The 23,759-nt window shown below is 44.7% G+C and overlaps 1 protein-coding gene across 1 annotated transcript in view; it reads right to left on the reverse strand.

Annotated features, from left to right (window-relative positions):
• Positions 1–16,615, reverse strand: part of EGLN1 (egl-9 family hypoxia inducible factor 1) — a 37,128-nt gene extending 20,513 nt beyond the window's left edge. The window contains exon 1 of the mRNA XM_065057753.1: positions 15,182–16,615. Within this exon, the coding sequence (XP_064913825.1) occupies positions 15,182–16,126 (945 nt within the window). The 5' untranslated portion in view covers positions 16,127–16,615. The remainder of the gene's footprint in view (positions 1–15,181) is intronic.
• Between the last annotated feature and the right edge of the window lie 7,144 nt (positions 16,616–23,759).

A 23,759-nucleotide genomic window follows, 5' to 3' on the forward strand; every position in this document is an offset into this window, starting at 1 on the left:
AATAGGAGACAGCATTTCAGGAAATCAACTGTGGGCAGCCAGCTGATTTACTAACTTGTATTATGTGTGTCATTACACATAATACAATGATGATACACTAATACACTAATGATACTACAGAACCCAGAACTCACTTTTTCTCCTAAGTCTTCACCAGATCTGAGATGTGCAACCAAAGAAGAGGAAAACCAATTTTGAAGTCAAAAAAAGGTTGAAGGGAAGGAGGAGGAAGAGGAGGAGTCTGTAAGGACCCATGGACAGAGCAGGCACTTGCCAATTATGTGTTGTGATAATGAAGGGAGCAAGTTCCACAGCACGGGTTTTAATTGCGACTGCCCTGCTACTAACCCCATGAAATCAAGCTAAAAGCACTAATGACTGAAATATCCCATCAGGCCTCAGCTATAATTGCTCTTCTGTGTCCTCCAGTCCCTTAATCAACCGCACTACAAAACATCTCGGACGTCATGACTTACTCTTAGCACACAAAATTGCAACTGAAAATAAGAAAAAAGCCACCACTCCATGCACAGTGCAGTACTATCATACTCGCATCCACCCACTATGTGCAGAGGGCTCTTCACATAATCTGTCTCCCAGCTAAAATGTTCACATGGAACAGCCTTGCAAAAAGATACCTCCCTCCAGACTGTCTGTATCTCTCTGAATGGCACCTCTGTCCTCAAGCGCATCGGCTGGTCCCTCAGCTTGGCACACACAAACTCTGAAGCGCCAGAAAAAAGACTGCAATATATTTTATTCCTAGGATCAATACAAGCAATGCTATGCAGCTACCAGCAAGATGACTGAAAATTACTCCAGAACACAAGAACTTACTTCCTCTGTAAAGGCAACCTTAATTAAGGGTTCCCAAGCCAAGATAACCCTTCCTTGCAAATGAAGGACAGATGATAAACAAAAGCATAACAGATTTTTCAAAGGGAGAAATCTCAAAGGGACTCCATTTTCCCATCCTTGGCAAATTCTGTCCCCCACTGAGTCCCTGAAGAATACCATTGCTCTCTCCAGAAAGCTGTATTCAAACCGGGGGGCAGGGGGGGCCAAGAAAAAAAAAAGTTGTTTGGAACTTTCACTCATTCAAAGGCAGTTTTTCTCTGGGGTTTGCTATGGAGCTATTACCAGTTGAACTGTAGAAGCTGAAGCCTCAATGGTGAGGAAGGATCATTTGTTACAAGCTTTGTCCTTCAGTGGGTGTGTAACTTCAAAGTAGTAGGATGCAAGTGTAGAAGAATGCACAGTGCAAGTCAGAAACATTGTCTCTGCAACACTCATGTTGCTATGTGAAAAGATTAAACTGAGAATAAAGCTAGTTGACAGTATCTTCATCTACATTTCTTGTCCTGCAGAGGAATATTATTTTTTATGTTTACAAGGCTCTTCATAAAGTTATAGGACTAAATAGGTAAAAATAATATGTTTCTCTTATTACCTATATAGATTACAATGTAATTGTGGTGTAGCCTTTGGCTCATGAGAAAGGCCACTCCCATTTTCTATTTTCATTAAGGAAAATGACAAAGTCAGGACTCCAGCCTAGGAACTCCTGTGTTGTTCTTGAGTCTGTGCCAGGTGTTAGGAGGCCTTGAGGAGCCACTACATGCCTTTTCTCCAAGCTATAATGGAGATTCAATAAATATTTACTGTAGGCATTAATTTTTATGCAAAAATTAGGAACTTTTAAGTATAAAGCATTTTAAGCATGGATCTTACATCCAAGGTATTCCAAAGTACTGGAACAGGCCAAGAGCAACACAATAGGAAATTGCAACAGGAATTTCACTACAGCACACTAAGCTCCTTTCAATGAAAAATGAGGAGTTATCAGGAGGACCCCCTGTACTTTTCATAGGTGACCTGGGAAAAGCGGGTGAGCAGCAGAGTGAGTGTGTTCCCATGCAATAGTGAAATATGCTGCATAAGCCATCCTAGCCCTGACTGCAGAAGGTGCGCAGAGGGTAAAATGATACCAAGTGCTTGGACAATAAAATGGCAAGTGAAATTCAGGAAAGAGTAAGTGCAAAGAAATACCCTCTGGGGGAAAAAAAAGCCTCATTATACACAGTGATGTCTTCTAGATTGGATAGCATTATTTTAGAAAAACACTGAATTAAATACAGGCTGTTCTCCTAATAATATCATCTCAGCGCAACAGAAGAAGCAACTAAAGTGTCATAAAGCACCAGACAGGGAAAGCTGACACGGAATAGATCACTGTGCCAGCATACAAGTTCATTATGTACTTGTTCATTAAATACTGTAATTCTGGTTGCCTTACCTGGAAGAGAGATTAGCAGAATCAGAGAAGCTGCGCATAAGGGCAACAAGAATGACCAGAAACCTGGCACAGCACTCATCTGAAGACATACTAAAAAGACTACAATTCTTCAGTTTAAGAAAGAGTATCAGCTAAAAAAAAAAAAAAAAAGCAGCAAATGCTAGTCTTTTAAAGCCACCAGAAGTAAAACTAGTGGGAAACAAGTATTCACAATAGAGAATCTAGAAGACACTGAAATCACCATGCAGAAGGTTTTAAACAAAAGGAAGTTCCTTTCGCATCTAATCAAACTGCAGGACTTGTTACACGATACTGCAGAAGTCAAAAGTACAAATGGCTTTTAAAACAAGATTACACAAATTAATGGCAAATATGTCCATCCACCTGTGTGTATTATGAGCAGTGGTCCCGATGCAACCTCTGGCTCAGAGTTCCTGAATTGCCAGCAGGTGGATGGTATATAACAGCATCAGTTTATACTCATTTTGAAGCTTCATACACACACCAATTATTGATTATTTTACAACAAATACGTAACAGTATGAACATAGATGACAAATACTTTTGTGGAACGGAGACATCTGATAAGGAAGAACTCTCATCTAGCAAATATGAGAATGCAACTTGCCGGAATCTAAATCTAATTAGCCAGTGTACAAAACCTTGATGAGTCTTGAGCAGAGTGGGTCATCAGCATTTGAACAGTAACAACAGCTGGTTTATACTTTGTTCTACTGCATTCTTAAATTTCTTTTTACAGTAAGACTGGATACTTTTCAAAACCAAACACCTTTAACCTTCAATTCAGGGATGATCTACCATCTAGCTCATGCAGAAGGTCACTTCAGATGAGCACAACTCCATCTGGCTTCAGTTTGTGACTAGATACAGAGCATGGATGCTCAAACTGGCATCTCCCAAGAAGCATGCAGCTCTTATCTTTCAAACACAGTCCTTGCAGAGGATTGATTGTCCATTGACAGGGTGCCTGTAACTGCTGAATACCTGGCAGAGAGCAGCAACCCAGGCAAACCCAGTCTCCTGCACCCCTGCCAGGGGCAGCCCGCCTCACTCGGTGCCTGCTCCCTCTCCCAACACCAAAGGAACCCACCTCTCCAGACTGAGGTCTCCAGGGAAGCACAGGCAGGAGGAAAGTGGGCAGGAGAAGCAAGCACATGTGGGAAATACAGATGGAAGAAGAACAACTAGGAGTCAAACAGGGGGTGAGGACTGTAATTTGAGAGCTGCAAGTTTTTGATTTATACAACAGCCTGACAAAATATATGAGCCTGTCTCTTACTTGTTCAAAGGTTCCTTTCTCATACTTCTCCATAACTGTTTTGAATGTCACACAGGTGGCATTTTTTTTAAGTAAAATAAAACTAAAACATAGCACAAATATTTTGGTTGTTACAAATTTGTTGCATAAAGTAAAAATACAAAAAATATTAAAGTAAAGCACTTTTCGGCAGTCTGTGGCTTTGGAACAGCATGTTTCACCTGTCTCTCTAGCAAAGAAAAGATGGCTATCCCTGGTGTACTGTGCCTTCTCACTATAGGAGAGGTCCCAAAATCATATGAACTGTAAAATAATTTTGGAGAGAAAGTAGAAACTCCCTTATCAATAAAGAATTGACTTAAACTTCCCTAAGCTTTCGGTTAAATCAGCCTTGCGAAGCATACACATGCTTTAAATCAGCAAGCTATGCTAGGACAGAACTGCATAATAGGCATTAAACATAAATGAACTGTAAAATAGGCAACATGGGAGAAAACAGTGAAGAGGCAGAAGCAGAAATTTTAGTACAAGTGAACACCTGGATGACCAAGTGTATAAGTGGCCACTTAAATCCACCAAAGGGATCCAAGCCAGAAGTATTTTAGACTTTTACACTACTTACGTATCTCACCACAATGTTTAAGAAGCAAATCACTGATAATAGGAACACAGACTTCTGGTCACTTCACTCAGAAGTTCATTAAGCAGGAATTACTACCGACTACATCACTGCTGGGAAAAAAAAAAAAAAAAAAATCTATTTTGAGAGACTTCAAAAATTGGCTTGGTTTGTACCTCCTACACTCCAAAGATGCAGTACTTGTTTTCCACAGGAAGGCTGAGGTTGGCAGGCAGATGGAGAGGGGGAAATCACCTGGTCCAGCCACTTGATCATAACCAGGTCATGCACAACAGGCTGCGTGACCAGCAGTTGGGCTTGAATATCTTCAAGGATGGAGACTCTACAACCTCTCTGGCAACCGCTCTCTGATCACCCTCACAGTGGAAAAAGCATTTCTTACATTCAAATGGAATTTCTCACATTTTGGTGTGTGTCCATTGCCTTGTTACTGGGCACCACTGAGAAGAGCCTGGCTCCTCCTTCTTCATTCCCCATATCAGATACCTGCACAGACTGGCATAGTCTGCCCAAAGCTGCTTCTCTCCAGTATAAACAGCCACAGCTCTCTCAGCCTCTCCCTGTACAACCTGAAAAAGTGAATCCACTATTGTGAAGAAGAGTGCTCCTGACTGATGCTCTATCATATAGAGCCCAAAGGAGACACAAATAAGCCACAAAGAGATACAATCAGCAGCATCTGTTTCACTGGGCATCATATAATATGCCAGCTGAAACGAAGTCAGTTCAAGATGCCCTTATCGACTGGCCAGAGTTTCCTTTCTCACAGCAGAAGTCTGTGTGCCAGCTGCCCAAACAACAACACAGCAACCACTGGAACTGGACAGGCCTGATGTCTGCCGCTCAGCAGAGACCACATGCTGCTCAATACAGCAGAAGCTGTTTGCAGAGCTTGGCATCCATGGTGAGGGTTACCTGCTGGAACAGATGCTGCAACAGGACAAAGAGTGGCAATAGGAGACTTGCTATTAACCAACAATAAACTGCTTTGGGAGCCTTCCACATGTGCATGCATGGTCTTTTACACAGTGCAGAGAACTTAAACTTATAAAGATTTCTGCCTCAAAATTAGTATAGACCAAATTTTTGAGATATAGCAATTTAAGTTCCACATTATCACAACAGTCAGGCTAGTCTACCTTCGTAGCTTCTTCGTTTAATTTGACTAGTAACATCAGGACTGTTCTAACGACATAGCTGCAGCCTTCCAAACTACGCAAGCAGGAAGATAACAGATCCTGGCACACCAGAAGGTCAGAAAGCGACAGCAAGAACATGCCCAGCAGAGAAGCCTACAGCCTCCACCACTTCACCAGGAATTTTGAGCTATCAATGGTGCGGTGTGAATTGACAATATAAACTCCTCCTGTAAATAGGTTTAAAATATCTTTACATATACAGAAGAAAACAAAACACCACACAAACCAAGCAAATACTTACAAACCTCTCAAGCCTTCAGCCAGTTTACTGCATTTTAAAACTTCTTAGTCGTCTGACAACCAATGCAACAATTCCTCCATCCTGTCAGGATCAAAAGGCTAGCAGCTTCCTGAACTCCTTCACTGCATTCACCTTGTATCACTTGCAAAAAAATCCCTGTTTTTGTTGAAACAAGGCAAGGCAGTCCCAGGCTCTGCTCGCTGCTCAGCAGCATGAGCAGCATCTCCTCAAAGCTGTCCATGCCTTTATGGCAAAACTATGTGCTCTGAGCTGGTCTGACCCTAATGAATGTATAATATTAATCCTTGGATATAAAATAGCCTTTTACGTTAGGCCCCATTAACTAACTTACATCTCTTCATTAGAGCACTATGCATGCAACATAAACACAACCACCCCACCTTCACACTCAATGTCCACACAGACGTGCAGGCATGCACATTACTACCCCATTCCTATTTATAACATTGCATGTTAACAAAAATACTCAAGTAGTTTTAAGTTAAATACCAAAGAACAAGTCTTCAAGTGTACGCAGCTGTTATGTGCATAAAAGCATTGCTCTGGTTTTGAGAGACACTGCCCTGGAACAGCAAGTGAATTTGCTTTCGACCTGAAGCTTATGACTGCTGCTTACCCGCTAATTCTGACAAAAGCCTGCACTGAAAATATGCTTCATCAGCTATCGTTCATAAACAATCTTCAGAAACTGAAAGAAGTTTACAAGGATTTAAGGAGTACCAAACGACTTTTTCAAAAGGCAACAAAGCCCAGCACTAGTCCTACTTTTGATGGAGTCTCAGTAGTAAGTCACAAACATGGAAGACAAAAAGGGTGTCAATAAATAACAATTATTCCCTCCAGTAGTAGCTGCAGATTCAAATAATTTTACTGCCCTGCTCAATGAAAATACTGTTTTCAAAATATTATTTCCTTAGTGTAGTGTAAAAAATGTAGTAATGATTAAAGATCTTGTATTGATATATTTTGAGCAAGTCTATTTCAAAAAACACCTGCACAGTCCTTGTACTGCCCATCACCACTCCAACAGTGTTGAGTAAAAAAATACAGCAGCACAAGAGACGGGGAGCCCCACAAGTGTCCCATTGAAGAATTAACTAAGCAACCCACTCACAACAGTCCCAAACTTCATTTTGAACTAAAAAAAGTGCTATCTTTGTACAAGAGCTCTCCAAGTAGCCTAAAGAAAATCAATTTAGTTTCTGGATGGGCAAGAAAAAAATTTTGCTCTATATAGAGTATCTGTTTCCCTTCTACGAAACAAGTTTCCTTTTGGCTGTGGCAGAAAGCCTTCACTTAAACTACCAGGTTAAATGTAGCTTACTAGCTACAAGTATATGATGTACATACCACAGATACATACATACATACATACTAGCACTCAGCGCAGGACATGGAACTGTAAGACAGCGTTTTGCAAACTTTCAATAGCAACCTAGCCTGTTCAAGCCAAAAGCTGTCAGATACTAACAAGGACAGTCTAAACACCACAACTGAATTACAAACATCATGAAAGCAGGTAAACATCACAAACCAGAATAATACGCTGTTCATTTAGCTGCAGAAAATAGCTAGCAACCTATTCAGAAATTAAGCATCACCAAGTAAAAGGGAAAACATCTCTCAAACACCCAGTCAAGGTTACTGATACAAATAACCCAGAGATTTGAGAATGCTGTTCAGACAGTCCTATGACTTGGCAGGACATCACTTCCAAGGAATTTCAGTCCAAGAGGCCACTGGCAAGGGGCAGACAGCTCTTCCTCTTGAGCTGTACAGTTATGAAGAGGATCATCTTGATTTTTGGGTGGTATTGAATCAAGCCCATCCTGCACAGGCGAGACAGCACAGCACATCAAAGCAACAACACAGACAGAAAAATCACTGATACCACCGACAGGAAAAATGAAATTAATTACCCACAGTGTACTGAAATCACTGACCTGCACAAACCACAAGGCTATGGGTTCCTAATCTCCAGAACAGCAACAACTCAAAAACGAACTGCAGTTGCACAGTCAACTGGAAAAAAACAAACAAACACACACAAACCAACCCAGAATTTCACAGGGCCGTGCTAATGCACCAGGAAACAGAGACAGGAGAAGAAAAATGAAATAGTACTTAAATTGCCCATTTCAGATAGAGTCCCTGAAGCAGGACAACTGTTCGAACCCAGCTAAAGGGGATGCGGCTGAGCAGGGACCTTCCTTACCAGCGACAGCCAGCAGCAAACTGCAGCACAGCATTCAGCACAGAGGACACCAGGCCAGCTCGGTCTTGAAATCGAGAAACCAGTAACATCTTTGGTGCTAATAAAACTCTAGAATAATGGACAGAGACAGCAAACACACACACAAGAAATCTAGCTATTAGGTTGGTTTTGAAGCTTGAGAAGGGTTGGGCTGGTGCAGAGATGAAAGAAAAAAAGTCCTCATTTGGAGAAAATACTGTTTTCCTTGGGCATGTTACATGGGATCACACGGTGTGTAGACCAGCAAAGCTTCTGTGTAAAACTGTCATAAGGAAGGTCCTTGAAGGACAGAAGAATGCATTTCTGATGGCAAGAATTGAGCCTCACACTGAACATGGAAGAACAAAGAAAAGGTATGTTAAGGAAGAAAAAAAAATACATAGCTATCCAAGATTTCATAAACTGTACTCAAACTTTCACAAGCAAATTTTGGAATAATCAGTCCCTAAGTGTTAGACTAAGGCTGCAGATTGGCAAACACTTTAAGCTGGCATAAATTTGCACTGCTGCTGAAAGTAAGTCTCACCATCTGCCAGTCCTCTGTGCCAGCACAAACATCCGAACACTGAACCAGGAGCACTTCTTTTGCCAGTTTATTTTTCAGATGGATCGGTTCCCCAAACCAGTTCACAGGATGGCCATGTAAATACTTGTGCTGGCAAAGAAGAGTGACTACTTCTCTGACAGCACCAGCCAAGTGTTCACTAACTACAGCCTAAGACACAGGGGCATGGAAAAGTTCTCAGCAGCCACATGCAGTGCTTCCCACCCTCAGAAACGCTGTATTCATACCATGCTTCAAAGTTACAATCACCACACAGCTGCCCTCAGAAACTAGTATATCTTTGTAATTCTCTCTGGCAGAAGAACCTGCCAGAATCTCAGCAATGTTCTTATTTTCATTTTCAGTACCCATAAACAAGTGTATTTTCTGGATGCTGTGCTTCCCGATCCGTGATTCTGTGTGAAATATCATTTGCATTGGAGAAAACAGACAGCCTTTTGATCACCTGTTCTGTTTGGGACCCAAAATGCTTGTACGTGAGGAACAACAAATGAAACTATTCATCATGTGTCAGGGCTCTATCCCAACAGGGATATAAGAACTCTGGGCCACTGAGTATCCATGAATCACCATACAATCCTTCACTGACCAGAACACTCATCTAGAAGAAAATGTCATTGCCAGCAGAAATGCTGCTGTCAGGAAAATAATTGGTAAGGATATCAGTCATATTCTATATCAACGTCAAGCAACTCAAGTGTGAAGACCTAGCCATGCCTTCTCATAACTCAGTGACAAATTCAAACCCATACAGTCACCCATTAGGAACCAATTAGATCAGTAGGTTTTCAACCAAAAAATAATTCAAGGTGTGATAGTGAAAAAAAACCAAACACTGGGTGATAGAGAAGGATCTCTAACTGGGCATGGCACAAGAAAAAATTGAGAGGAAATCCCCTGCATCACCAACATTCCTCATCCTAGATCCCTCACCTCATCTCTTGGCCCCTCCACGGAGAACAGGACTCACCTGAGCTGCAGCAGACCCTCACATCCACCTCCATGTTCATTTCCCCTCCACCAGTGTTTTGCCACCACCATCACTTGCCAGTACCCGCTTGGTTGCCAAACCCTTATTCTCTACCTCTTATTTTAATCTGTCGTCTTATTGCTGCATGCACACTCACGGTTATATTTTGCAGATTGAGATATAACAGAACATCCAGAAATCTTGTTTGGGTCTCCTGTATATTATTTTAAACAGCAGCTGCAAAACTCAGAATGACCTACCCTCTTCGCATGCTCCCTCTACCCCCTCTCAGTGCTACATGGCTGCTGACAGCTTTAGCTCTATGAGCAGATTACTGCTCCTTAATTATATTCCTCTTTTGTTGGCAACGTGAATCCAACACATTTGTAGAAAAACTGCTACATAAATAAATGGCCAGAGCAGAGAGACTCTTCTTTCCAGTTTCCAGAAAAGTTAACGGCAGAGCACGAGAAACCCACTCAGAGGATTATTCTCCAAAGGAGCATTACTAACTTTGAAACAAGCTAATTTAATTGGGCATAGTTGGACTAGTCTGAATCCAGAGCACTCTAGGTCTTCAGAAAACTCCAGGATACTTTAGCACACAGCATCATATTGATAACTGATGAGCATCCAGGCAATTAGAAGCAGCAGCTGAACAATTTATTTTGAGATTAGAGGCAGGGAGAGAGTAAGAAACGAGCAATTGTGTAATTCAGCAAACCTACGAAAAAGTACAAAAGCAGGTTTGCACAATGTGGTGCCAACAGAGCAAATTTTTAAGCCACAGGTCGCTGAGAAGCAGCAGGTGCCACTGGCCTACTGGTAGAGATGGGAGAGCATTAAAATGGAGCAATTTGAACTGTATCTCTTCTGTTACGAAGGAGAGGGAATGAAGCAAAAACCAAAGGGATGTAACAGGGACTGTCAAACTGTCTGTTCAACCTCCTACCAGAAAGAGGCACAGGATAGGGTTAGGAGATGGGTGGCACCTGGTGTGATGGGAGCAATGCAGAAATGGCTGATAGATGAGACGTCCATTTATACAGCTATTAGGAACCCAGTCCGTGACTGCGATCTCCCACATTTTTTCCAATACCAGTAAAAGATGCAAACTTTGGATTTATATGAAATTGTAAATGATCAGTAGAGTCCACAATAGGGGAAAAAGAAACCCAGCAGAAAAATCATAAAGCTGCCCCCTCCCTTGCCTCCTTTTCAGCTGCTGTGTGGGGATGGAGGAAAAACCTTCTCACCTAGGTGAGATTCAGGAGTGTTTCAGTCCCTGACTTCAATGAGCAGGTTTATAACTCCACCAGCTATCTAAGACAGAAAACAGAAATACATGCATCTACTGGTGTAGCAACTGACAAGAAGAAAGAAAAAAGAGAATTAATATTTTGGGAGGAGATGGAAGAAGATAAAACCTAGAAAATAACAAAAAGTAAGAGAAAGACGCTATAGCTCCTTTACGCAAGCATGTGCCATCAACTGCTAAAGACGGAAGCAAAGTCTGTAAAAAGACTAAAATAACAAAAGCAAGGAATGTGGTAAGTCAGGACTTCTGAGCTGAGTAAATAGTTAGCCATTCTCTTATACCTGCTGCTGTACTGTCAATCCACCTCAAAGGTAGCTGGCTAGTTTATATCTGCTGCTATATAGATACCTTTCAGGCTGGAGAGTAATCTACTGATGATCAGGTCTAACCAGAACCACATCAGTTTAAGTAGTCCAATTTTACATAGCCCAGTTAGTCCAGAGAAAACCCCTAACAGAGACTTTAAAAATGTAAAATCTTGGGTTTCTCGCTTAGCATTTTACCTTCTTTCACATCCTTTACCTTAAGAGACCAGTCCTGGTGAATGTCAATCAGTTTAAAACAGATTCCATTAAAAAAATTTTCCCTGATAGGTAGTTTTACTGGCTAAGAGATGCAGAGTATATAGATCTCTCAAGACCCATTTCCTTTCCCCTTTTCATGTACTGCTTCTAGACACTTTGTAGAAGCCATAGCAGATTCCAGGTTGACAACACCAACAGGTATACAAGTTCCACCTTAACTAAATTTGAAGTGATAATCTAGGTATTATCTCTTCCATTTTATCTACAGCTATTTACCCCCAACACCAAAAACAATTAGCCTTGATCAAGAGCATCATTAAAACCTTCAATCAATAATCCATTCACTTCCATAGAAGTACGCAGATGCTAGTTAGAGCACAGAGAATAAAACTCTTAAGATTTTTAAAGGCGTATTTAATAAACAAAAATGTTTTTGAAGACTCAGTAATAGAAAGAGTGTAGGAATTTCAGTACACTATGTAACAGGTTTATTTATGATTCATTCCCTCTAATAGGATATGCTTGTTTACAGAGCTTGAACTAGATCTGGTAAAGGTTAAAGATTCAATAAAAGCTCCTGTGACTCCTGTGACATAATGCCAACCATTGCTCAACATTCAAAAACATAGCCGGTTTTCTAAGAAGACATGGCAGTGAATCCAACAACAATATTTTAAATAACTGGCTGCAGGCAGTTTGGGGGGGGCTTTTTGCTTGTTTTTTGTGTAAAGGTCTAATAAAAAAAAATAGGCTTAAAAAACCCAAACCAACACACCTTTAGAACTGTTAATATAAAATCACCTTCTCCCTCAAAGCTACAGCACCACACCTTTGATTTCTCAGTCAATGACTGTTTGAGGAAACACAAACTCCTCGACTTCACCACCCCAGATCTCAGCACAGCTACATCCCTGACATTTATGAACACAGCGCAACTCTAGCAGGTCCCCTATTGCATGAGGTGCCATACCAAACCACGACCATTTAATACTGTGCAAACCTGTCATATTGTGAGAGGGCAGGCAGAGAGATCCCCCAAGAGCTGGAATTATTTTGTTGGTTCTGATGCTGGGGAATTACAAATCTCACCAGTGACACTGCAAATTGGTTTATTTAGCACCTTTGGTAAAACGGTACACTAAATTCTCCACATACCAACTACGCAAACCACAGTATTGCAACATACACACAGGAGGGTAATAAAATTATTCTGTAAGAGCTCAGTTGGTCAACGTGTGCTCCATTTCCATGCATTTTGGTGCTATTACTTGAAATGAAACCAGTAAGAATAAATAATAGACATGGATCATTCCTCTTAAGTCTTTGCTGTGAATGCAAATCCAACATACCCATCAAGATTTGAAAGTGGACTGCATTTGACTAAATGAACTAAGCAGCTGTCAACATACAAAGTGCACTAAACAGAAAAGCTCCAGAGCTAACTTGCTGTAGCTATTACAGACCACTGCAAACTCACCTATGCTGGCAAGAACAAAAAGTATACCAGGATTCCTACAGCAACACAATCAAACCTCGACTCAGAAAAACCATGTGCAAGTGAAGAAAAAAAGACTTCAGATAATCAAGAGATGCCTCCATGTTTATTTTACATCTTTCTCCCACTCCTCTCTAAACACCCAGGAGCCCTGAAGGAACATATAGAAGTTTCCACTGTGAGACTGTGCCCTCCACCACGGCCCTTCAATTCAACTTAGTAACATTAATGACAGAGGAAAGCTGCAGTTCTCCACAGACAGAAAAGTAGAGAGAAGTGTTCGCTCCTATCCCTACTGGCTTTACAAATCACCACTCCCAAACAACACCGACAAACCCCATGTTTTAACAGATGAAAGTCTTCCACTGGCTTGTCCGTCTCTTCTCACCAACTGCTTCTGTTCATTCTGTGAATCTGTAAGAGTGACTGACAGTTTTCATTCTGTTCTTGCTGAAATTTTAGTGAGCTAAGCTTTCCTGCAGCACTACAAGCACTGGCTTTTGTGGGGAGATAAGCAAGGGAATGCAAGAAGACTAATGCTTTTCTGTTGATCCCTCTACCTGTTCTGATCCCCCAAATACAGAGGAATTGCAGCAGTGACTGAAAACCAGTAGGGCTAAACAATCCACATTGCTTTACTGCTCCTCCACAAAAATGTGCAGTATTAAGAGATTTTTTTTCTGTCTTTCACAATTAGCAAAAGTTACAAACATAAGATACAGTAGTTCAGGAACCACACATGTGATTCAGGATTACAGTTCTAAAAGTCTTTTTCTAAAGCCCTGGCACATATTATTTACAGAAGCACACCACTGCACATAAAAACAGAAGCAGTATTCCTCCTCACTGCATAAAACTGAAACCCAGCAAAGCCACAGATATTTTTAGAGTGCAAATTTGAAGTACTGGGGACTTAAAGAGATTTAGGACTGTCTGAAAGATAAGTTGGCTTAAAAAAGTCCAAGCTAGCAGGAATCTAGTAGGAATCCTGACCATATTCCCTCTAAAATGTTTTAGCACAGTACTGTTTCAACTAAAGGTAAGCAAAAACCACATAAAAAAAAATCCCACCCACTTTTCTTTATCAGAGGAGTTTGAATTTCCCGTGCCCCAAACAAATCCAAGGCTGTTTTTTGCCCTCCAGTTCTCCCCTCCTCCCGCTTCCTACCAGCTGAGATTCTGCAGCTGCAGCAACAAGAGTCTATCTGTGAGAGTGCAACCACCACGGCAGGATGGTTCCTACCAATTCACTAGCTTCCTTCTGTTTTAACAGAGGTAGCAAATTGTGAAGGGCTTCCCTCTCCTCTCTTTTTTTTAAAATTGAAAAGATACTGATGAATATTCATTGCTAGTCCTTCACCAAGAATGTTAATTTTATTTAAAGGCCTAGAAAGGAATTGCAAATTAGGCTAATACAATGGGAGAGTTTGACTCAGTTCTCTGATCTCAAAATAAGGTTTTTGGAGAAGAGAGACTTGATGATAAAAAAATAAATGCTCCCCAAAGCCACCCTGCTCCTCTCACAGCTGTGACTCCCCTGACCACTATTATAGCATCAACTGGCAGAGTGTGGGTCACACTGTAACCCACAGATGTACAGTGCCACTAGAGCTCTCACCCACCAATGTGAGTCTCCTATGCCAGTTTTTAAGCCCAGTACTTGGCAGGCCGCATTCTGAGGCAGGACTTACCAAAACCCAGCCCATTCATGCGAGCCTGCAAAAGTTATGCACAGAATTTTTCACACTACTCAGCCAAGGGCTGCTCGAGGTAAGGTGTGCGCTGTTGCTCCTCTCAGGAAGGCATCGCAGCTGGTGCCCAGCACACACTGCGCCCCGTTTTCAGGAGCCCATGAGTATATTGCATTCAGCATTTTTCGGGAGACCACGAGAGAACTCTCATTCCTATACTCATCGCCCAGCAGTAAGCTTCCAGGTCAAGCTTTTAACAAAATGCAGAGCTATAAATGAGATCGCCGGGTTGTTTTGTACATAGATATATATATATATATATCTCTTTTATAATTGCTCTGGAAAAGCAAAGAGGCAAACAAACCCTTTCACACCTCCTCGGTCGAGAGCAATGCCCGGGCGCTGCCCGCGGACAACACCCACCCGCCGCCGAGGCTGCGGCCAAGCCGGCCCGGGCCCGTGGTTGAGGGTCCCGGCACGGCCGGGCCGGAGGCCACTCCAGGGAGCGGGGCGGCAGCGAGCGCACGCACAGACAGACGCACAGGCACACGCACTGACACGGACGTGCACACACGCACGCACACCCGCCTCTGCCCGGGGAAATGCCGCCTCCGCCGCCCCACTCCCGCCCCAAAGCCCCCCCGGCTGCAGGGAGGGGGTCACCGGGGGTCTCGGCTCCCACACTCACTTTCGTCCTGCCGTTGATCTTGTAGTTGCCCAGCTTGCCGTTGCAGTGTCGGATGAGATCGTCCATGCAGTTCATGAGGAGCCGGATGGTCTGGCAGCCCGGCTCCTTGCCCTCCACCCAGGTGATCTTGTCGCCGCGGATGTCCTTGGAGGAGTCGCTCTTCTGGCTGACGAGCTGCCCGTCGGTGAAGCGGCCGGTGTGGTGGAGGGCTCGCACCTCCTGGGCCACCAGCCCGCCCAGCTCCTTGCCGAGAAAGTCGTCGACCACGCAGATGCCATGCTTGTTCATGCAGGGCACGATGTACTCCAGCGCCAGCCGCTGCGGCACTAGCGACTTCGTCTGCCCGTTGGGGCGCAGCGCGGCCCCGCCGGGCCCCGCCTGCACGCCGCCCGGGTACAGGTTCGACTTGTCCCGGTACAGCAGCACCGCCTCCCCGGAGGGGGACGGGGACTGGGCCGCGGCTGGGGCCTCCGCCTTACCGCCGGCGGCTGCGGCGGCGATGTGGTTGTTGGTCAGCGGGGCGGCCTCGGCGGAGGCCTCCGGGGGCGGTGGCGCTGCGCCCTTCGCCGCCGTAGCCCCGGCCACCCCCGCCGCCCGGCTGCCGCCTCCCGCCGCGGCCCCGGCGCTGTGGGCGCGGGTCTGCGGGGGGTGCCCACCGCGGGGCTCGGCAGCGCCCCCTGCTGCGGCCGCTGCCGCCGTGCCTCCGCCGCGGCAGATGAGCTTGTGCTTCTTCCAGTCCTGGCGCTGGTGCTCCTTACTGCAGTAGAAGGAGCTGCGGCAGCGCCCGCACCGCAGCAGGTTCTCCATCTTCCCGCACAGCTCGCAGTACTGCCGATCCCGCTCGCTGCTGCTGCTGCTGCTGCTGCTGCTACTACCGCTACTGCCGCCGCTGCCGCTGCTCTCACCGCCGCCCTGGCCGGCTCCGCCGCCGCTGTCATTCGCCATGGCGCTGGTGGTGCCGCCGCAGCCCCGCTCCGCTGCCGAGGGGTTATGTAAGGAGGCGGGCGGGAGCGGCGCTAACACGGGCCCCCGCCCGGCCGCGCTGGGAGGGAGCGCTCACTGCATCATGGCCGCCCAGCTCCGCCGCGGCCCCCGCCGCCCTCCGCCTCCGCCGGCCTGCGGCCTCCTTCGGGGCGGCCGGGCGCGGAGCTGCCGCGGGGGCCCGCGCCGCCCTCCCTGCGCTGCTAATGCCGCTAGCGCTGCCTCATCGCCGCCCCGCCGGCGGCGCGGCCGAGGAGGAGAGCGGCGGCGGGGGGCAGCCGGCTGGCGCGGTGGGGGGGCTGCCTTCCGCTCCCCGCCGGCCTCTCTGCCCAGTGCGCGGGCCGGCGCAGCCGCCGCCTCTCCCCGCCGCGCCTCCGCCGCTGTGTCGGGGCGAGGAGGAGGCGCCACTCTCCCGGCCCGCTTTGCACGTACGCCACTTCCAGCCCGCCAGCGCCGCCGGCGCGTCAGGCGGGCGGGGCCGCGACGCCAGGCGGGCGGGGCCGGGCCGGAGCAGGCCGCGGCGCGCGGAAGGGCTGGTCGGCCGCGCCGCACCGGCGCAGCCGCGGGGCCGGGGCTTGGGCTTGGGCTTGGGCTTGGGCTTGGGCTTGGGCCTAGCAGCGGCGCCGAGCGCGGGGATGGGCCTCGCGCCGGGCGGGCTCGGCCGGCGTGGCCCCGTGGCGGCGATGGGCCGGCCGGGCGAAAGCGGCTTCCCGAGGAATGCGGCCGCCAGGGAACGGGGAAGACCCAGCTCGGGGGCGTCACTGATCTGGGCTGCCTCTGATCTGGGCTGCCTGAGGCGCCCCGGCCGACCCTGGGCAGGCGGTGGGTGACTAATCTGTGGGTGCCCCTGCCCTTGTCTGCAGCAGCGAGCTGCATCTTTGGGGTTGAGGGAGGGCGTGCAGGCCCGTGGCAGGTGAGGCGGGAACCCCGAGGAGCAGGAGGGGAGCCGGGCTGACATGGGCACCTGGCACTGTGGCCCTGAGTGACAGGAGCGTGGCGGCTGCGGGACCCAGCCGCAGTGCAGGGCCAGGTTTTGTCACTCCTGTAGGCCCTAAAATATCCTCGCCGGATAGCTGGGAGAGTTGGATTTGTGCTGGCTCCTTCATAAATAACGTGTGGCTTGTGTCCCACCTAACCAGGTGGTAAGGAAGGCTGGAGTTAGCCCCATTAAGAAAAAAACAAAGCAGAATGCAAGAAGAAAGAGCAGATGATGTGGCCTCCGAAAGGAGGAGTTGGGCCTAGTGCTGTGATCAACATGGCAAAGCCCCTGACAGGAAAAAGGAAACTGGTTTGGCAAAGCAGTGTTGGTGGAGGGGCGAAGGTCCTGAGACAGTCACAGCAGCTGTCAGAAGCCACATGAGGATCTGGGCTTCTCTGAGTTGATGTGAAAGCTCCAGTTGATCTGGCTTAACCCTGGCCTTGCTTACTTGCTTGTAGTAGATGCTAGGAAAGTGGAGTGTATTCTGTAATTTCCTGTTACACAGCCCAGCATGGTTGGTGCCTGAGAGCCTCATGGTAAGCCAGAGCGAGGGCTCCTCTTGTGCTGGGAGTTCTCCTTCCCACCCCCTCGGTGGACCATTTGGTGAGAAGACAGCAAGCATTCCGTTCAGGGGCTGGGCTGGTGAGGGGCAGCACCTGCTGTTGGTGTGCAGTACCTGTAAGTGAAGAAAATCCTTTCTGAAGTCCAAGAAGTATCAGATGCATTAGCCATTATACAGATCTGGAGGTAGAAAGGTGAAATTAATCCCTCTGGTTGGTAAACCATATGCTTCCACAGGTTTTTCTGTGATATTGGATAAATGAGTTTCTCTTTGCCACTAGAAAAGGATTAGTAATACTTTTGTTCCTCACAGGCTGTTGTGAGGCTTAAGACTGCAATATAGTTTATGATAGTGAGGTAGCTTTATGTACACAATTAAAATGGTTTGGTTCTTCTCTCTATAGAACTGGATTTAAAATTAACTGACATAGCAGTGGGAGTTGGAGGAATGTTAGACACTGCATGTACTATGTGAGGGATGTAAAAGCAGAAACAAAATGTGCCAAGGCTACAGATGCCTGTGGTACGTACACAGAAAGTGAGAGAGCAAAACATTGTGAATTATTAGAAAGGCAAAAGGAGTACTGAGAGGACAAGGTCATGAAAGCCCAAAGGATGAGATTTCAAGTTGAACAATGTGATCAGCAAGATCCAAGGCTGATTTAAAAAAAAAAAAAAAGCCAAATGAACTGGAAAAGCTGGGAACTAAAATCAGAGTTGCAGATTAGTAATCTATTTGTTCATTGCTCTTAAAGGGAGGAAGATACAGCAGTGGAGGCAGAAGTAAGTGGTCTAAAAATGCGTTTTAAATCCAGAGCATAAAGGGCACAAATTTTTAATCTAGATTTAATGACAGTTGTTTTTTAACTAAAGGAGTATGAGGTATGTCAGCAATACTAGGCTAGACATTCCTCTAGCTTGCTTTAAACTGAGATGAATGCAACTGAATTCCATGGACTTGCAGCATTGTTAAACTGGGCCAAATGAGAATGAGAAGGGAGTCAAGACTTATTTTCAAAAACTTCAGAAATGCAAACAATGGTGTTCTGCCAGAAGGAAACTGGAGAGTTAAAGACCTTTTGCATTTTTTGCGTACTCCTTCGGCAAACATAAGGGAAACGAAAGTCACAGACTCAAAACTCAATAGTCCAACTATGAAACAAATAATAAAAGGACCAAGGTAAGAATATGGTGTGTGACTAAAACCTAATGATGGTTATTAATTCATGGGCTAATTTGGCTTCAAAAGTCTTTTGTTCTTTCCCTCTCCCACACATCTTTTGAGATGTAATTAAATGTCTTGGGTTTTATTTTAACATTTGCTAATGTACTGAGCTACTTCAGTTTGTCTTGACATACTGTTCCCCAGTGTGATCAACAGAAATAACAAGTTCAGCAAAATCCATCTTCGGGTATGTGAAGCATTTGCCATATGTTATGATTGCAGCACTTTACCAGCAGCACAAAACAATTTAATGAAGGTTGTTGTCCAGTGAAAAAGCTGCAGAAAAGAGTTGTGGTAGTGGTAAGGATACTCTGGAAGACAATGAGTATTTATATTACAATAGTGTCTACAACATGCTAGAAATGTTTTCCAAGCATATAAAGACTCTATTCATTACCAAAGAGCTTGTTCCTTAAAAGACAGCATAAGGACAAAGAACAGTGAAAAGCAACATATGGTGTACGAAGCAAAATGACCAACATGATGGTTGCCAAAACTGAGGGGGAAGGGGCTTCTTTCTTTTCTGCAGGTTACTCTTCACTTGCTCCCTAAGCATCGCGTTTCTGAGATAGCTAATATCTTGTCTGTGTCAGTGAGTGTTGGAAAAGAACTTGACTGGTGCTAGTGATGAGACATTGCTTTGCAGAGAATGCAGATGAAAAGTCCTTAAAATAATACCAGTCATGAGGAGGATGTTGTGGGATAAACTTAATGCAAGGTCACAGGTTTTTGTCACCATTTGGATATGGATCTGATATGTTTATTAGAAATAAAAACCAAAGATTGGTCAGTTAATAACTTTTCTGTTTTCTTTAAGTAGTAATAATAGCTGTATTTATACCATGCTTTATATATTTTGAGTACTGCAGTGGTAAGGTTGTATAAGCAACCAAAAAAGAATCTTTGAAGCACCACAAGAGAGAAGAATGCAGAATAACAAGATTAGAGAAGTCTTAATTCTCAGAACAGAATTGGCCTAGAAATGAAGTTTAAACAAGAAGTAATATCTTCCTCAGATAGTTTTGCTGTGAACAGGAAGAAAGTCCCTGGGATTCCAGGTTGTTTTTCACTGCTACCAAAAGGCCACTGGGAAGCTACACGTGCTCCCAAGGCTGGTTGTAGTGTAAGGCGTGAGCCAGACAGAAGTGTGTCCACAAGACTGTCATGATTAAAATTCAGAACTTGGGAGCTTGTAGCATTTGCCCTCTTCCCTCCCAGACCAGTCTGCCATGTTCTTCAGCCTGACTGCCCTTATTTCACCTAAACCATTATTCACTGATCTCAAGAGTGGCATTTTTCAAGCTTGCTTTTCATACTAGCAAGTGAACTGTAACGGGTTTGCAGCTTTTCCAAATAAAACTAGAGAACTGTTTGTCTGAGTTGGATTCTCCGTTAAACTCACTTCCTTTCTAATCAGGACAAACTCTACAGAGTACCTCCACAAGGCTATGCAAGTGTTCCTTTGTTGAATGCACGCTCTTTTCCTGAGGTGCTCAAAGGGTTAGCGTGGTTTACTCATCTCCCAAATACCTCTCCTGCCTCCTGTTCTGGCAGAGCAGGAGGGGTCACCCATCAGAGGTGATCAGGAAGGTGTGGGGTTATTGACTGGCAGTGCTGCTGCTCTCAGAGGAGCACACTCGCTTTCATTCTGCAACCGTGTGGACCTGTCAAGTCGTGGCCAGCACAGCCGAAGGGGTCTCAGCAGCTTTCAAAATCCAGGCTTCAGCTCTCTGATATGCCAAGAGCTGGCTATTCTGTCACAATATGAAGTGGCACAGAGCTTTGAGACAATGGAGAATTGACTGGTGCTAGTGATGAGACATTGCTTTGCAGAGAATGCAGATGAAAAGTCCTTAAAATAATACCAGTCATGAGGAGGATGTTGTGGGATAAACTTAATGCAAGGTCACAGGTTTTTGTCACCATTTGAGCTTTGAGACAATGGAGAATTTGGCTTAGAGCCCTCAAAATAATCCACAGCACCCTGAACCATCTCTCATCCTGCTTAGTGCTTATTGATGCCATTGTATAGTTTCCCTAAAAGTTTTTGCTGAAATTAAAGTAACAGAATTTAGTTGTTTATCACTGGTTATCATAATGGTGTAATGTTTAAAGGAAAAACCTTCCATTATACCCTGAGCTTATAGGTGTTGGGCTAAATGATAAGGAGAAGTATTCTCAACTACTTTGTGTAAACTTATGTTTAATATTGCATTTAATATTGCAGGATTCCTCTGGGCTCTTAAACTGAAATTGTTTTTGCTGTCCCTGAATCTGTCTGAAATTTGCTTCTCTGGGAACATAGCCTCTTTTTATTACATAAAAAATATGGTTGGGGTTGATCCAGAGGGATTTATGCAGACAAAAATATTGGACTGTTTTAATAATTTTATTCGTATTTAAAGAAAAATGAATTATGCTAAGGAAGTACAAGACAATGTCTTTTTTCTTTTTTTTTTTTAACTGAAAATACTGCTACCAGATGTCAGTATCTGTAAAGCTATGGAAATTCAGCAGAGCTTTGAAAATGCTCAAGACTGACTCATTCCAGTTTTGTCCCCATTTTAAACTTTGTACCATGGAAAGTTCAAAAGCTTTTTCCACATTGTTTGTGAGGTTTTTCCAGAGGGAGTATTTCTGGCTTTGGTTAGAAAAGAACTCCCTGTCTTGCTAAAGATTGACAATTACGTACATTTTTGGCCTCTAACTTAAGCAAGCCAGCAGGCCCTCAGGGTGCTTGAAGTCTAGTTAAGGACAGAAAGTTACTTTTAAAGAACATTTTTGAAGCACTCTGTGAAATCCGTACACTGATACAGCCATAAGCAGTTTTTTGGGGAAAAAAAAAGAATAAAAATCCTGTTTTATCTATATGTAAGTCAAATTTATCTGAACTCCGGAAGTTTTTCTTCATTTCAATGCAGATAAGTCTTCCAGCATATGAACAAGGGACTCCAATGTAAAGAAAGTCTCTCCAGCACTCTGTAGGTCCGCAATCATAACATGACCTTTTCACTTTCCATCTGATATGCGCTTCCTGCCCCTGTGTCATCATGATTCAGCATCGTGACATGCTGAAAGATCATCAAGGTGGAAACAATGCCGAGCAGTGTTAAGATGGTGTGGCCTGCCACGATTATTTTGCACGTACCTGATTTATTGCACATCATATTTTCTCTTTCCTTGTCTTTCAGCTGCCAGGCACGTAGTTCTGTCTTCTGCCAGTGCCTGGCCTTGCATTTGGAAAAGAGAACAGGGATGCCCTGGGGTGTGGGCAGTTTGCTCTGTGCCCCTTGGTTTGGGAAGCTTGAGAGTGCCTCATCTCAAGCATTACAATATATCCTGCTGTTTAATGGGCCACAGTCTCATGTTTTTTTTCCCGATGCCCTAGAAACCGTTACCCAAAGCTCAAGAGGGGAATTCAAGAACTGCTTCTGAACCCATTAAGTTGTATTTATTAAAAGACTGGACATTTTGGGTGAAGATACAGTTTCTTTTTCTGCAGCTGGCTAGCACAATTTCTGTTATCTCTAAATTATTTTTCTTATTGAAGCAGTTGTGCCAGGAAGATAAATTCTAAGAAAATAGCAGGCTTAAAACATCTGCTGCTATGAAAGGAGAAACCTGTCTCAGTAATTTAAGAGAGGAAGGAAAGTGTTTTTGACCTGATAAGACTGACTAGGTGTTATTCCTGAATAAGACTTAGGGCTTTGATTTCTCAAGAAGCATGGGGACGTGCTTCATTTTTGTTTGTTTTCCAAGTGAACAGTGGTGTCCTCCCCCTTTTCTAGAACAATGGGGTTAAAATATTATAGCTCACATTCTGTTAAATTATAATATCAAGATAACACATCTGTCCTGAACAGCTCACCTTTGCCACAGCTGGCTACAGGCACGTACATGAGCATTGTGAGCCTAAAACCTGCAGAGCCATTGCTACCTCGATGGACTCAGTACAGCTGAGCTTCATCTTCCCCTGCACGCCCGACTCCCCTTCTGCCAGGACAGTGCCGATGCCTCCCTGTGCACCCCTCTGATGTACATCAGGATGCAGTGTTCTGTTACTCCCAAGGGCTTCATGATGCCTTTTCTTTCATTTCCATCCTCCTGAAGACACAGGCTTTTACTCCCATGTCCTTCCGTTTGCCTTCAGTGCTCCTCTTGGGCCTTTCTGCAATGCTTTCTCCACTTGTGCTACATTTAAGCCACAGTGTTGAGTTGCTGCCCACCAAAAGGGGTGGTTCTGGTCCGTCCAGCAGCACGCTCCTCAGCACCACGTTTGTCAAGCCCTTTGGTGAGTCAGTTCAAGAGAAGAGTTCTCTATAGGCTTAACAAGATGGATCAGCTTACCCAGCAGTTTGATGTGGTGCAAGAGAGGGTGTGGACCAGCAAGGCCAGGAGTCAGGCAGGACCACCCAAGTCAGAATGGTGAGCTGACTCAGTCATGTCATGTAACTTCAACCTTATTTACTTCATATTACATAACTTGACCCATTTCTACTTTCTCCTCAATGGAGAGAGAAGCCTTTCCCTTTGAAACTCTGTTTGGAGAATCAGCAGATCCAAAGTGCAGGATTCTGTACCAAGACAGGATGATGGCTGGCATCAGCTGATTCTGTCTGAGAATGTAGGGAGAGATGCTCCAGGCTATTCATTCTGTGAACAGCATGACAGGGACTCATATTTTGCAAGTTTTGTACGTTTTTGTTTGTTTGTTTCATTTTCCCATTTCCAGCAGTTGAGAGGTTCTGCCTGTTTATTAAAATAGTTCTTGAGATTTTAGAACTGAACAAATGTGGTATTAAAAATTGTGATATTGATGCACAGTCTTTATG

Source organism: Columba livia, chromosome 3 (assembly GCF_036013475.1).
Source record: "Columba livia isolate bColLiv1 breed racing homer chromosome 3, bColLiv1.pat.W.v2, whole genome shotgun sequence".
NCBI lineage: Eukaryota > Metazoa > Chordata > Aves > Columbiformes > Columbidae > Columba > Columba livia.